The following is a 17037-nucleotide window of genomic DNA, read 5'->3' on the forward strand; positions in this document are numbered from 1 at the left end:
AAGATGCCATCATTGGTGTCTTCAGTGAGTTATAACCTTTTTGCTGGTGGAGGGTCTTGCCTTGATGTTGTTGCTGGTGTTTGATGGAGGTGATGGTTGTTGAAGGTTGGGGTGACTACGCAGTTTCTTAAAATAAGACAACAATGAAGCTTGCCATATTGATTGACTCTTCATTTGAACACTTTGAGGCCATTATAGGGTTATTAGTTGGCCTAATTTCAATATTATTGTGTCTCAGGGAATAGGGAGGCACCAGGAGAGAGATGGAACGACCAGTTAGTGGAGCAGTCAGAACCACATATAGCAGTTACTCATCATGTTCATTGTCTTATGTGGGTGCAACTGGTGGCATTCCAAGACAATTACAGTAGTGATGTCTGTGGACCTTGGGTCACAGATTACCATGACAAATATAACAGTAATGAAAAGTTGGAAATATTTCGAGAATTACCGAAGTGTGACGCAGAGGCATCAGGTGAGCAAATACTATTGAGAAAATAGTGCTGCTAGCCTGGGCTGCCACAGATATTTAATATGTTAAAAAGGCAGAATCTGGGAGCTCAACCCAGTGCTCTGTGACAACTTAGAGGGCTGAGATGGCATGGGAGATGGGAGGGGGATTCAGGAGGGAGGGAACATATATATACCTGTGGCTGATTCATGTTGATGTATGGCAGAGGCCAACACAATATTGTAAAGCAATTATCCTCCAATTAAAAAAAAAATAGAAGGTTTAAAAAAAAAAAATTTTGTGAAAATCAAACAAAAAAGGCAGACTCTGTGAAGCACAATAAAACAAGGTATGCCTGTGTTGATTTCCACTTAACCACAACCATCAGTTCCTCCCTTGCAGGCTCAACCTTGTCTTTCTGCTCTTTTAGAATGTTGAGTTCTTCAGGGCTCTGCCTTAGACCCTCTTCTATGTGTCTGATGTCTGTTTATAATGTCTCATGCACTTCTGCAGCTTGAATTGTCGTTTATCTCCTGACTCCGGAACATATACCTCTGGCTCCAACCTTCAATATGGATTCTAGGCCCGTGTGTCCATCTTTCTCCTGAACACCTCCCCATCAGCATCCCAAATACACCTCATGCCCACCGTGGCCAGAACTGAGGTCCACAGACCCCATTTTCACTGTGTGCTTAGTCACTCAGTCGTGTTCGACTCTTTGCAACCCCATGGACTGTAGCCTGCCCGGATGCTCTGTCCATGGGGATTCTCCAAGGAAGAATACTGGAGTGGGTTGCCATGCCCTCCTCCAGGGGATCTTCCCAACTCAGGGATAGAACCTGGCTCTCCCTGCAATGCAGGAAGATTTTTTACCGTCTGTGCCACGAGGGAAGTCCCCATTCTCATTAGGTGTTTCGGTCTTTCAGAACAGCATCAGCACTTATCCAGTTGCATAAACCAGAAACCTAGGAGTCATTCTTGAGATTTCCTTCTTCTTGACCTGCTGTCTCTCCAGAATCCAATCTGTCACTCTACCCTGAGGATTTGTACCTTTTTGTATCTACCATCTCCACTCACCACCTTAGTCTCAGCTACTGCTGTCTGTTCTCTCACCAGAGCTCCTAAGGGGGCTCCCTGTATTCTCAGCTTCTATCAACCTGTTCCACACCAAAGTGGCTTTCACACTGTCATTCTGATCGGCGTGCTCCCACTAAGACCCTACCCGCAGTGGCTTCCTGTCCTTTTTCTGTCCCTTGCCTTGACCTGCGCAGTCCTGCATGGCCTGACCCCCAAAGAGCCCTCAGGTTCAACACGCCTATGCCTTCTCCACATGTTTACCACATGGCCCTTTTTCTTGTTCGCAAGCACCTTTCTCTAGCTCCTAACCATACCTGCCAAAAAGCTTTCACAAGTGCTGTTTTCTTGTTTTTCTATACTTCTCTTCTACAGCCCCGTCACCTATTTATTTAGCTCTTACTCATCCTTCCGCTGTGAAGAGGCAGGGTATCAAGTGGTTAAGAGCAGAGACTCTGGGCCAGTGTTCTGGGTTCAAATCCCAGCTCTGCCATTTACTAGTTTGGGCAAGTTATTTCATCTTTCTGTGCCTCAGTTCTTTTCATCTGTAAAATGAGAATAATAATAGCACCTACATTTGAAGGCTGTCAGAAGGGTTGGTTGGGTGTGCATGAGTTTCATGTAGGGTGGGGCCAGCTATATAAATATCTACTGTTATTATTGTTACTTATTAGAAGAGTAAAGTGCTGCAATGATTGATGATTGTGAAAGCTGTTAATTTACTATTCAGAACAACTAAGAAGTGTATTTAATTAAAGAAATAGATTAATAGTCAATATGAATATTTAGACAGTGAGTTAACTAAGGAAATAGATCAACAGTGTATATGAATGTTAAGAAGTGAGTTAACTAGATACCCTCAGAAAAATTGGATCCTCTTGGAGCCAGTAAACCATTATACAAGTTCAGATAATGTAAGGCAGAATAATAGTAAATTATAGCATAATTATAATCTTTAGAATTAATTGAGGTATTCTAGCATTCATAGTGTTAGACAAAATCTTCCATTTAAATCGGTTATTCTGAAAGACAAAATAAATACTTAATGATTCTGGTGGCAGTCTCATTGTCTGCGATATCCTGGTGGAGCTAGTCAGCAAATCTCTCTCTCTCTGCTGACCACGGTGGACAGTGAACATCCATTTGGATTTGCAGGAGCTGCAGTGCACAGCAGCTGTGCTCTAGTTGCTGAGCACACTGAGAAATTCGTGTTTCTGCACTGCCTTGTCAAATTTTAAAATTATTACTACTAACATTTCTAATAATACAATTACAGTTTTTTATAGTTTCAAAATTAGGCTTGTAAATACATCTTAGGATGGAGATGCTCTTGGTCTCAGCTTTGTCTGGATATTGATCAAGCCAGAATGTATATTCAGTGAGACTCTTGGTTTCATACTTCTCGCTGTGCCCAGTTGCGTCTGAATCTTTGCACCCTGCGGACTGTAGACTTCTGCTTCTCTGCCCTTGGAATTTTTCAGGCAAGGATACTGGAGTGTAGTGCCATTTCCTATTCCAGGGGATCTTCCCGACCCAGGAATCAAACCTGCATCTCTTGGGGTCTCCTGAATTAGCAGGCAGATTCTTTACTACTGTGCTACTTAGTTGGTAAATTTAATGTACCCACAACATATGCTCAAACCTATGACCCAGAGTACATACATTTTCCTCAAATTGGACACGTTTTGTTGACAATTATATGTGTTATGACCTTCCTTCCTTCCTTCCTTCCTTGATTCATTACAGAAGTATTATATGTTTCTTGTCTTGTGGTGTGCTAATGTCCAAGGATACTTGTGACAACTAACTGTGTTTTGCTTTAAGAATAAATTGAACATTTACTGAGCATTTTTTGTATGCCAGTAACTGCTCTAAGTGCGTCTATGGTTTAACTCACTTAATCTTTTGCTGCTTGTGAAGGAGAAGGTACTGTTAATTATTCTAATGCTGAGACATATAGGTTAGACAACTTAGTTTTTGTAGGTAGCAGAGCCAGAATTTGAACCAGATCTTGTAGCACAAACATTCATATCCGACTCTTTGAGACTCTGTGGGCTGTAGGGCGCCAGGCTCCTCTGTCCGTGGAATTTTCCTGGCAGGAATACTGGTGTGGGTTGTCATTTCTTTCTCCAGGGGATCTTCCCAACCCAGAGATCAAACCTGCGTCTCTTGCATTGACAGGTGGATTCTTTACCATTGAACCACCTGAGAAGCCCTATACTGAGTGGTAGGAAAGGTTAAGAGTGCCATTTAGATGAACTTGCTATTAAGAACTGCAAATGGGAGAAGGTGGTTCTGTAAGCAGGGAAAGAGCTACCAGGATCACTGAGGATTTGCCTGTTCAGTAATGTGGATCAACAACTGCCCCTTCCATCCTTAAAAATTATTAACCATGAGAAGAGAATGGTGAGGAAGCATTATTACAAAATATCTGCAATGAATTATTTTGTACTTTGTTTCCAAGCATATTGGCTTAGACAATGAAGATTATTATGTACTGAGTTTTCTTAATGCAGGACTATACCTCTTTAAAAATTTTTATAGCAAATTTATAAGGAACTCAAAGTTTATCATGAAATTCTCTTCCCTTTCATTGGAAGGAAGTAGGCGGTATTATTTACATGTTAGATTAGATCCATGTGCTCCAGTCAAGTATTCACTGAGTTAAGTTTTATGTCTAGAACCCACTTTTCCTTGATTCACATTTTCACAAATTCAGGTGAAAAGATAACTGTCTGAATGGAGGTTTCGACATCTGAATTGAAGATTTGTATGCTTTCTCTGTCCGTATCTCAACTGTCTTCCATCTAAGCATTTTTCCGGCCCTCCTATTCTCTACATAGCATAGAGGCTGAATGTGGCCTTTGGAGATAGAATGACTGCATGTGAAACTTGTTAGCTATTTGTTAGCTGTATGATCTCCCTTCTTGATTTTCTTACCTGTAAAATGGAGCTGTTAATTTTATCTAACTTGTGGGATTAATTATCACAGGCAAATTAATGTAAAGCACTTTGAAGAGCATCTGGCACCCAGTAAACATGCAGTGAATGTTAGCATTACCCACTTATTTCTACATAAAGGTAACTGTTGTTAAAACAGCTATTTCTTCTGTAATTTCACTCATTTAGAAATAAAATGTATTATTATCAATTTTACGTATCACATTGTTCTCAAGTCATACATTTGACACCTTATGTTTATAAGCAGTTTTGATAGAAAATTCTCTCCAAAATTTTTCTGTCATAAACCAAGAGCTGTAAATATATTTGAATTATTCAAAAAAAGGATTGTTGACTTTAGACTGATAGCAGTTATGATGCTTTTATAACTGTTAGAAATACACTTGCATTAGTCCTTCCTGAAACTGAGAATTAGCTGTAACTCTTATTGAATAGCCAGTCTTTGCTAAAATGACAGTAAAAACTGAATTCAGTGCTGATTCAAGTGGGACAATGGAATCTTCCTGTTTTGTTTGTTTGCTTAGAGTGTGTTTTGTTTGTGTTTTTCCTCATTTTTGGTTCACCGGGTCTTTGTTGCTGTGCACACTTTCTCTAGTTGCAGTTAGCGGGGGCTACTCTTCACTGTTGTGCCCGGGCTTCTCATTGCAGCGGCTCCCCTGTTGTGGAGCATAGGCTCTATCCAGGTGTGCAGGCTTAGTGGTTGTGGGCACATGGGCTTAGTTGCTTCATGGAATGTGAAATCTTCCTGGACCAGGAATCAAACCTGTGTCCCCCACACTGGCAGGTAGAATCCCAACCACTGGACCACCAGAAAAGTCCTAGAATGTGTAATAATTTTTGGTCAATAGACAACAAGGTTAAGGAACCTATCCTTGGTAATTTTATGCTGTTCCCAGCGGGGCTTGTTGAAATGGCAGGTGATAACGGGAAATGCATACAGGGCATTGGTAAGAACACCTTTGAATGAGGTGCATCTGAGTGAACAGTGTCAGGCTGATCACCTCCATGGAGGGAATCACTTGTGGCAAATGCCCTATTCTAAACTGCACTATTTGCTTTATTTTGGATGTCTTTTTTCCACTTCAGGTCTGCTTTTCTTACATGCCTCTACTTTTTTGTTCTATTTCTCTATGTTTAGACATATGTTTTTAGGCCAATTCCTTGTGGTCTTAACACAGAACCCATTCTTACTGAACTTTTTGGAATTTATTAACTTCTATTAGGTTATCTTGGTTATGAAAGAATCCTCAAATTCGTAGCATCCAGTTCCACAAATTTCTTAATTCTGTCACAAATAGGCTACAAAACCCTCATGACGCCTTAATATTTCTTTGTTTTTAGCTCCTTTTGTTAAAAGTTACAGAAAAAAATGTATTTAAATAAGAATGGTATATTGAAACTGCGAGTAAGTAGTTGAAATTAAACTGTTACGAAATCATGGTCATTCTTGTTTCATAGATTTCTCTACCCACTTCTACTGCCAGGATATGTTACATATCATCCAAAAATGTTTCAGAATAAAGAAAATAACTGGAATATTGTTATCTCATCTAAAATTTTTAAGCAATTCCTTAATATCATTAAATATCTAGTCAGTTTCTGGGTTTCCCTGATTATCTTAAAATCTTTTCTTAAAACAATTTATTTGTTTGAATTAATATTGAAATATACATTTTAATGGGTGTGTTTTTTATATATTTTTATTAATAAAGCAACATTATTGAGGTATAATCTGAATTCGATAAACAGCACGTATCTAGTATATACAGTCTTACAGGTTTCAAACAATCAAAGTAATGAGCACATCTGTCAGTCCAGAAAGTTTCTTTGTATCCCTTTGTAATCCCTCCCTCCTGCCCCTTCCGCTTAGGCAACCAGTGACCTACATTTTTGTCATTAAACATTAGTTTGCAATTGCTATAATTTTATATAAATGGAATCATACAGCGTGTATTCTTTTTGTATTCTTTTTTCGTCTATATTATTTACTAAGCATGCATATTTTAAGATGCATCCAGGTTGTTAAATGTGTCAACAGTTTCTTCCTATTTATTGCTGAGTGATAATCCACTTTACAGATAGACCAATATTTGCTTAACTATCTACCTGATGATGATCATTTAGATTACTTAGTTTTTGCTATTATAAATAAAGCTGCTATAAACATTTTTGTGTGTCTTTCTGTGGATATACATTCTCATGTATATCTCTTTGATTTCAATGATCCAATGATGGTTTAGTAGCATATTGTTTAGCTGCCACGTGTTTGTGTTTTTTAGAGTTTTTTTCTTGTAGTTCATTTCTAATCTCATATCATTGTGATCAGAAAAGATGCTTAATATGGTTTCTATTTTCCTCAATTTACCAAGGCTCACCTTGTGGCCCAGCATGTGGTCAATCCTGGAGAAGGTTCCACGTGCACTTGAGAAGAAGGTGTAGTCTTGCTGCTTTTGGATGAGATGATCTATAAATATCAATTAAGTCAAACTTATCTAAAGTGAAGAACTGGCTTTTAGTTTTATTGGCCTTTGCGATTGTTTTCTTTGTCTCTGTTTCATGTATTTCTGCTTTGATATTTACAGTTTCTTCTGCTGACTCTAGGTTGGGCTTGGTTCTTCTTTCTCTAGTTTTAGGTGCACGGTTAAGTTGTTTAGTTGAGAGTTTTCTTGTTTCTTGACCATTCTTGTTTGGACCATTGAGCTTTCATTTTCATTTGTAAGTATTTTTTAAAAATCTTCTCTTTGATTTCTTCAGTAATCCATTGGTTATTTAGTAGCATATTGTTTAGCTGCCATATGTTTCTGTTTTTTATAGTTTTTTCTTGTAGTTTATTTCTAATCTCATAGCATTATGATCAGAAAAATTGGTTGATATGGTTTCAATTTTCTTAAATTTATCAAGGCCATCTTGTTCCCCAGCATATGGTCAGTCCTGTAGAATGTTCCATGTGCACTTGTGTAACCTGCTATTTGGGGTAGAATGCTTTATAAATTGGAGACGGCAATGGCACCCCACTCCAGTACCCTTGCCTGGAAAATCCCATGGATGGAGGAGCCTGGTAGGCTGCAGTCCATGGGGTCACTGGGAGTCGGGCACGACTGAGCGACTTCACTTTCATGCATTGGAGAAGGAAATGGCAACCCACTCCAGTGTTCTTGCCTGGAGAATCCCAGGGACGGGGGAGCCTGGTGGGTTGCCGTCTGTGGGGTTGCACAGAGTCGGACACGACTGAAGCGACTTAGCAGCAGCAGCAGCAGCAGCAGCTTTATAAATATCAATTAAGTCCATCTGGTCTAATGTGTCATTTAAGGCCTGTGTTTCCTTATTAATTTTCCATCTGGATGATCTGTCCGTTGATGAAAGTGGGGTGTTAAAGTCCCCCACTATTACTGTAGTTTTTAAAAAATGATTGTATTATTGTCAGTTTCTCCTTTTATGGTTGTTAGTATTTGCCTTACGTATTAAGGTGTTCCTATGTTTTTGGGTGCATATGTAATTAGAATTATTATATCTTCTTGGATTGTTCCTTTGATCATTATGTAGTAGTCCTCCTCCTTTGTCTCTTGTAACAAGTCTTTGTTTTAAAGTCCATTTTGTCTGATATGAGTATTGGTACTCCAGCTTTCTTTTGATTTCCATCTGTGTGGAATACCTTCTCCCATCCTCTTACCTTTAGTCCGTAAGTGTCCCCATGTCTGAGGTGGATCTCCTATAGACAGCATATATATGGTCTTGTTTTGGAATCTACCCAACCAGTCTATGTCTTTTGGTTGGTGCATTTCATGTATTTGTATTTTGATTAATCAATAATTGCATTAGTTATCAATATGTATGTTCCTATTACCATTTAAAAAATTGTTTTGAGTATGTTTTTTTAGGTCTTTTTCTTCTGTTGTGTTTCCTACATAGAGAAGTTCCTTTAGCATTTGTTATGAAGCTGGTTTGGTGGTGCTGAATTCTCTTAAGTTTTGCTTGTTGAAAAGACTTTATTTCTCTGTCAAATTTGAATGAGAGCCTCACTGCGGAGAGTATTCTTGTTTGTAGGTTCTTCTCTTCATCACTTTAAATATTTCGTGCCAGTCCCTTCTAGTTTGCAGAGTTTGTGTTCTCTCTTGCAGAGAAATCAGCCAATAACCTTATGGGAGTTCCCTTGTGTGTTATGTTATTTATCGTTTTTCCCTTGTTGCTTTTAGTATTTTGTCTCTAATTTTTGTCAATTTGATTACTGTGTGTCTCAGTGTGTTCCTTCTTGGGTTTATCCTTCCTGGGACTCTTTGTGCTTCCTGGACATGGTTGACTATTTCCTTTTCCATGTTGGGTAAGTTTTTAAATAATATTTCTTCAAATATTTTCTTGGGCCCTTTCTCTCTTCTCCTCCTGGGACCCCTATAATGCAAATGTTGGTGCATTTAATGTTGTCCCAGAGGTCTCTTGGACTGTCTTCATTTCTTCTCATTCTTTTTTCTACATTTTGTTCCACAGCAGTGATTTTCACCATTCTGTCTTATAGGTCACTATCCATTTTTCTGTCTCAGTTATCGTGTTACTGATTCCTTCCAGTGTATTAATTCATCTCTGTTCATTTGTTCTTTAATTCTTCTGGGTGTTTGTTAAATATTTCTTGCATCTTCTCCATTTCCCACCTCTGCCCCTGAGATCCTGGATCATCTTCAGTATCATTATTCTGAATTCTTTTTCTGGAAGGTTGCCTATCTTCACCTTTATTTAGCTTTTTTTTTTTTTTTTCCTGAGGTTTTATCTTGTTCCTTCATCTGGGACATAACCCTCTGCCTTTTAATTTTTGTTTAACTTTCTGTGATTGTGGTTTTCATTTTGAAGGCTGCAGGATTGTAATTCTTCTCTCTATAAGTTAATTTTTAACAACTGTACTTTAACAGCCAAATCACAAAATTCCTGAAAAAAATATTGGCTGTTATTACTTAGTGCAAGCCAAATCCAGCATGGCATTATAGAGTAGTAGAACATGTTTCTCTGTTATTCATATTTTTTAAAAATTTTCTTAATACTAATAGTGAGAGGCAGAGGTTTGATCAAATTCAGGTTCAACTTTTTGGTAAGATTGTTGCAAAGTTTATGAAAGGCTGCTGCTTATCATTTCCTTTATCCATTGATTTATTAGGGCTGCAAATTAGTGATAGTCTAATTCTATCATTCTTTACTTAAGTAGCTGGGATGATCTATAAAGAAAAACTTACCTAGAACTAGTTGATTACAGTGAGGTATAAGTTTGTTAAGGAAATGAAGGATAATAAAAGAAATATTTTACTTTTACTCATTTTTAGAAAGAGTTGGCTCCCTCATATCTTTCAAAGGTGCCAGTGACTTTTTTTAAGTGTCGTTATGAACTTAGAGATTTAAACATATCTGATATGTTTTAGTCCACTGAGATTTTATGCTTATTGGTACTTAAACTGATCCATTTTTTGACTGAAGGGGGCCTCTTCAAGTTGATCCTTGATCCTTTTGAGACACATTCAGTAATCTTTAATAGCTTGCTTGCTTTCTGGCAAGACATGTTTATGACTCATCATCTGTAGTTCACACCTTATACTGAGTCATTTTTCCAGGGAGCCAGAGTCCTTTAATAGAATATGGTATTTAGAATTATATGGTATCACTTACACGTGGAATCTAAAATATGATACCAGTGAACTTATCTATGAAACAGAAACAGACTCACAGACATAGAGAACAGACTTGTGGTTGCCAAGGGGGAGTGGGTGTTGGGGAAGAGTAGATGGGATGGAGTTTGGAATTAGTAGATACAAACTATTTTACATAGAATGGATAAATAACAAGGTTCTACTATATAGCACAGAGAATTCAATATCCTGTGATAAAGCATAATGGAAAAGAATATGAAGAAGAATGTATAACTATATATAACTGAATCACTTTACTGTTCATTGTAAATTTACTTTATGTACTTCCATAAAATAAACTTAAAAGATAGAATATGGTATTTAGAAACCATAATCTAGGCACTGGGGTTACTTACTACTACTAGATTCTTAACTGTTTCTAGTACATTTAAGTGGATGAGCTGAGAAATACACATATACACAACATTTTTAAGATAAAATATGTTATGAGTTTATTCATTATTTTCATTTGAAATTTAGGAGTACAAGATTTTAGCTAAACTTTCCTACATTTGTTTTTCTTTTTCTTCCATGCTGAAAATCCCAGTTGTCAGTAACATTGTACTGTCATTTGCTACACACACGACAAATATTCATAACATTACCAACACTATCTTCAGTAACATGATTATTAAAAAGTTATATATAGAGATGAAAAATCAAGTTTATATTTCAAGGCACTCCAAATAGCTCTTTTCTGATTCTTTTTATCGCCAGTGTGATAAACTAGGCTAATTTGATTAATCTTGCTTCCAAATTTTAGATATTGAATTTAAATCTGGTTTATAATTATACAAAATATTTACATGTTTCCAAAATACAATCTGTTAAGACATGATATTTTCCAGTTAGCGTATATCCCTGTTCTTTCCCTGGTGTATATTATGATTTTATTTTTAAAATCTGTATATATATATATATTTGTATGTTGTATTCCTTAGGTGAATGGAAGCATATATTCTACCTTACTGTTTTATCAGTATATCCTGGAGGTGCCCCATAGTAATATATGTATTTCTGATTCTTTTTTAGCTGCTTAGTATTTATAATTTTTCCACTAAGATCTTCTCCAGATGATTTTGGGTCATTTCCAGTATTTGAGATTACAAAATTTAGTGTCTTTTTATATTTTTGCCAGTGTATATTTGGGCTATGTTTTTACTTTAAATATTTATTTACTTGGCTGTGCTGGGTCGCAGTTGCTGCACACCAGATCTTTCATCTTCATCACAGCACGTGAACTCTCAGTTGCAGCATGTGGGATCTCGTGTCCTGACCAGGGATTGAACCCCAGGCCACTTGCATAGGGAGCATGGAGCCTTATCCTCTGGACCACCAGGGAAGTTGCTGGGATATATTTTCATATTAGTATTTTTCCAACATCTCATTGTGAAAATTTGCAAACACACCTATTCCTACCACCTAAACTGATATAGAATCTACGTATTGTGAAATGTGCAAAAATACGTGCACATTCATTGTTTTGACATTTGCACTGTTTTTAGTTGTGTCATTTACTTATATTGAGTTGTAAGAGTCCTTTTTGTATTCTAGATCTAAGTCCCTTATCAGATAAATGGTTTGCAAATATTTTCTCCCATTCTGTGAGTTATCCTTTCACTTTCTTGATGGTGTCCTTTTACAGCATGAAAGTTTTGAGTTTTGGTGATGTCCAGTTTATCTACTTTTTCTTTTGATGCTTCTGCTTTCAGTGTTGTATTTAAGAAGCCATTGCCTAATCCAAGGTTTATGCCTATATTTTCTTCGAAGAGTTTTATACTTTTAGCTCCTATACTTATGGTATGGGGTAGAAGTTCAACTTAATTCAAAGGAGAAAGAACTTTTCAACAACGGTTGCTGGGAAAATTTAATATCCACATGTAAAATAATGGTCTTTGGCACCCTGGTCAAAAAAATTAATTGCTCATAAATATGAGGGCTTATTTCTAGATGTTAAATTTTGTTTCATTGTTCTATATGTCTGTCTTTTTTAAGAATTCATGAATTTAAGGAGGATATTTACAAAAGAATGCATTTGTGACTCAGTGTTTATAACCTCTGTTCATGGTTCTCTATATATGTTTTGTCTCAATAGCTTCTCCCATTTGTTTCTACAATTATCTCATTTTGTATGTAATGCCATATGGGAAGGGAATGCTTGGTAGTGAGTATAATATTAATGTCACTGGAATGGTTATATTCCCATTTTTCAAAGACTGCTTTGAACACAGACAGGGAGTATCTTCAGTTGGGAGTGATGGCATAAAATTATGAAAATAAGGAAGCTATGGTTCAAAGATTTTCTTACCTTATTTAAATCTGAGATGGAGTTCTGTGAAAGTACATTAAACTAATGGGTGTGACTTCCTCTTTCATAAAATAGACATTTCAGACCCATCAAAAATTATTCTTTATGATTATACTTCTTTATAGAGTTCCTGAGTTGGAGGTAGAAGAAGAAACTCAAGTTCAAGAGATGACCCTAGATGAGTGGAAAAATCTTCAAGAACAGACCAGACCAAAGCCTGAATTTAACATCCGGAAACCTGAGTCTACTGTCCCTTCCAAAGCAGTGGTGATACACAAGTCTAAATATAGAGATGATGTAAGCATGATGTTTTATATCTAGAGGTAATCTTCACTGTTACCTTATTGAAAATGAAATGGAACATTAGTAGTTGACATTCTAGTTTCAACCTTATAGTAATCAGACGTGTCTGTTTCAACCTAAGAGTCACCATGCATGCCTAATTTTACTATATTTTTATTAACTGAAAAAAATCAACCCATTAATACTTGATCCAAAGCAGTTATAGTGAGCACATTTTCTGCTCACTTCAGAACTGTGTGAAGACTATGCTTACACTGTTGTGTTTTAGTTACATTTCAATTTTGTGTCCAAAGAGAGATCCAGAATGTTTCCCTGAATGATGCCATTTCATAGGATAACAACTAGGCATTTTCGTGATTAGATTACCTTCAGTTATGATTCTTTTTTTTAATTCAAGTAGAGTTGATTTACAATATTTTTATAGTTTCAGGTGTGCAAAAAAGTGATTCAGTGTTATTTTTCACAGTTCTAATTCTTAATAAGAGTGTAACTGAAACTAGTTGATCACTTTAAACCAGTCGGACTTGGGTGAATCCTTTCTGGTGATATTGCAGTAGCTTTGCTCCCTCTGCAGAAATTCACCAGAGGACCCCGGAAGCCCCTCCCCCATGACAGGCACTGTTAGCATGGCCAGCTATCCACTTGGGATTGCTAACACATTCTTAAGATCTGATTTTACATGGTTTGTGTTCACCTATTTGTTGGCGGCTTCAGCTTTGAAAATATTTTCCAGCATATATTGATAAGGATGGTCAGAGAGTTATTTAATCACATTCTATTCGAATTCCTAAACTTAAGGGAGGGTACACTGAAGCATTGTAATTTTAAAATTTAGAGTTAGTATCATTCAGTCACAGCTATTTATCTTGATACCAGTCTCTGTGTCAGTGGTGGTGGTGAACACTCTTCCTCTCTGCTTGATGTTATTCATTGATTTTCCATTTGAAAATCAGGAGTTTTATACTATGTAGTTTTGTCTGTGTTCCCATTTACATTTTGGTTAGTTATATTCTTTTTGTGAATAGTTTCTCTAGGGGATCATTTATGATACTGGATTCCTTCCTACCTCCTCTTTCCGTCAGTCCGAACTCCAGGAGTCTATGTTTTGAGCTGTTTCTCTAGAAAAGGCTTTTTGTACACATACGAGGCCAGAGCCTTATTCTCTCAGAAAGCTCTATGAGGTCTTTTTACAAGTCTATCAGCAAGTTGGGTTGGGTTTTTTTTTTCCCTATCCACTTTCTTCTTTTGTAAATAAAGCTTTGCCTAAAACAATTGTGCTGTCAGGATTTGAAATGTGCAGCTGACATGTTAAGTAAAAATAGAAACTGTTCTTCTTAATCCACACCAGATTCATCTTCCCTGGCTTCTGAGAGAGGTCTCCTGGAATCTTTGAAGCAACTGGGTTAGCTGAGTCATTGAGCTTGGTCTCAGTAAGGCACACATCTTTGGTACTTATTAATCTTACAGCACTGATGATTTCAGCCAGGAGTTGTTCTTAAAGAGACAGAAGCCAAATCTTGGTGTCACTACTTTGTTCTGGATACCCTGAAGAGAACAAAAGCACTAGAATAATACCTCTTGTTTCCTTGGAGCTCTGTTCTTGCCAAAGTTAAGACCTAACAGTAGCCTATGAATAGAGCAGGCCCTTAAAGCACTTTGGCCTGACAATTTGCTTACTCAACTTCCATCGCAAGCTGTGCCTTCTTACTGGGAAGTCTGCTATGTCTCTGCTGAGGTGCCTTGACAGCCAGTTGTTTTCTAAATCAGGAAGTAGTTTATTATTTTGCCGCTTACATTTTTTTGTGTTTGTCTTGTTACCAGAGTGCAAGTGTTCCTGAATTGTTCTTTCCTTCATCTTTTTAGCTTCAAGAGTACATCTGCCTAAGGACACAAATGTTAAACATGAAGCCTGGAATAAACATATGGCCAAAAGGGAAACACGTGCTCTGGGAAATTTGATTCCATTTGCTGGACAAGCAAATGGATGTTTAACCACATAACACTTTGGAGATTCTCATCCACAATCATTGGCCTATTTTCTGCGGTTTGTAGGTTTATATGTTACTTCCAAGTGAGAGCTTTTGTTTCATTCATTGTTAGGAATTGAAACCAAATCAAATTTGAAGGTTTATTGATACAGTTTTAACAAGAGACAGAACTAATTTGACCTCTTGATTCATGTCTGACTCGTGACCCCATGGATGGGGGAACCTGCCAGGTTCCCCTGTCCATGAGATTCTCCCTGCAAGAATACTGGAGTGGGTTGCCATTTCCTTCTGCAGGGTATTTTCCCAACCTAGAAATTGAACCCAGGTCTCCTGAATTGCAGGCAGGTTCTTTACCAACTGAGCTACTACAAGGGAAGCCCCATACAATAAAATGTATATTCTCAAAGAATTTTAACTAAGGCGGTTTTTAAAAAGCAGCCTGAGTTCTTTATTCAGCCTTGGTACCAACCCTTAGATAATCATACTGCTGTGTTACTCTTTCCATATATTTTGAGTCGAAATTATTTACTGTAAATCATCCAATTTTTAACATATGGTATTTGTACAGTCAGCACCCATGTTGAGAGCAGTTTCTCCATCAAGTTCTTTTCTAGGAAGGTGAATTTTCCTTATTTATCAAAGTAGCATTGGTGAACAAAAGGCAGGAACTAAAACTTTTCAATCTCAGCAAAATATACTTAGATATGCAACATTTATAGGATTTCTGTTAGTCATGTTAAATCTTACATCTTAACCTACTAAACTGATAGATATTTGGTCTGACTTGAAGTAAGTTCAAAAATGCTTGAATTAAGACTATGAGACTGCTATGTATAAAGTACATAACTATTAAGAACCTACTATATAGTTTAGGTGGAGAAGGCAATGGCACCCCACTCCAGTACTCTTGCCTGGAAAATCCCGTGGACAGAGGAGCCTGGTAGGCTGCAGTCCATGAGGTCGCTAAGAGTCGGGCACAACTGAGCAACTTCACTTTCACTTTTCACTTTCAAGCATTGGAGAAGGAAATGGCAACCCACTCCAGTGTTCTTGCCTGGAGAATCCCAGGGATGGGGGAGCCTGGGCGGCTGCCGTCTATGGGGTTGCACAGAGTCGGACACGACTGAAGCGACAGCAGCAACAGCAGTAGCAGCATAGAGTTTAGGGGACTCTATTCAATACTCTGTGATGATCTGTATGGTGATAGAATCTTAAAAGAGTGGATTTATGCATTTATATAGCCAACTTGGGTTTTCCTGGTGGCTCAGCAGTAAAGAATCCACCTGCAGTGCAGGAGACACAGGTTTGATCCCTGGGTCAGGAAGATCCCCTGGAGAAGGACATGGCAACCCACTACAGTATTCTTGCCTGGAGAATCCCATGGACGGAGGAGCCTGGTGGGCTACAGTTCATTGGGTTGGAATCAGACACGAGTTAGTGACTGAACAGCAGCAATAGCTGACTGACTTTGTTGTTACAGCAGAAACTAATCCAGCACTGTAAATCAGCTACTCCAATTAAATTAAAAAAGAAGGCCTGTCAGTATGAGAACGTGTGGCTGCAAAATGTGCAAAACCCACGCAGCTGGAAGCAGAGCAGCCACATCATCTTCCCCTGCTCAGCCCAGTGAGTGAGTGTCCATGGAGACGGCCGTGTGTATGTTCTGTGTTTGATGCTGTAACTGTGTTTCAGATGGTAAAGGATGACTATGAAGATGATGCCCATGTTTTCCGGAAAGCGGCCAATGACATCACATCCCAGCTGGAGATTAATTTTGGTAACCTCCCTCGTCCTGGGCGTGGAGCCAGAGGTGGCACACGGGGAGGCCGGGGAAGGATCAGAAGGGCAGAAAACTATGGACCCAGAGCAGAAGTGGTGGTAAGTGTGTATATTCTAAATCCTGGGTGGTTTTCTGAAGTGAGAGGATGAAGATGCCCTGGGCCTACATAGTTTAATTTTGGAGGATCATCAAGTTCTTCCTGATCTAGATAGAGGACGTTCTTTCTCCTCTGTCTAGTGTGGGTCTCATGTTAGAGTGTTTGGAATGGTCATCAGCATGATGGGCATCAGTTGGATACAGACCATTGTGTAGCCCTGGCCTCCAGGGTCTCCAGGGAAGTCTGTCTGCTATGAGTGTACACTCAGCTGGAGAAGAATTCACACATATGCATCAGGTGAGGTCCCCAGGCTTGGTATTGAATCAGATCAGCTGACAGTTGCTTACTACGTGTAAGCAACGCTGTGCCCTGATGCTTTCAGAGTAGACAGAATCCTTCCAACAGCTTCAAG

At 38.1% G+C, this 17037-nt stretch overlaps 2 protein-coding genes across 3 annotated transcripts in view; one reads left to right on the forward strand and one right to left on the reverse strand.

The window, feature by feature from the left end:
- Nucleotides 1-17037, forward strand: part of HABP4 (hyaluronan binding protein 4) — a 36202-nt gene that overhangs the window by 16144 nt on the left and 3021 nt on the right. For both annotated transcript variants that reach the window (XM_061426176.1, XM_061426175.1), the window contains 2 exons: nucleotides 12583-12754; nucleotides 16441-16626. In XM_061426176.1, the coding sequence (XP_061282160.1) occupies nucleotides 12583-12754; nucleotides 16441-16626 (358 nt within the window). The remainder of the gene's footprint in view (nucleotides 1-12582; nucleotides 12755-16440; nucleotides 16627-17037) is intronic.
- CDC14B (cell division cycle 14B) overlaps nucleotides 1-17037 on the reverse strand; it is a 162396-nt gene that overhangs the window by 8256 nt on the left and 137103 nt on the right. The window lies entirely within an intron of this gene.

Source organism: Bos javanicus, chromosome 8, assembly GCF_032452875.1.
Source record: "Bos javanicus breed banteng chromosome 8, ARS-OSU_banteng_1.0, whole genome shotgun sequence".
Classification (NCBI taxonomy): Eukaryota; Metazoa; Chordata; class Mammalia; order Artiodactyla; family Bovidae; genus Bos; species Bos javanicus.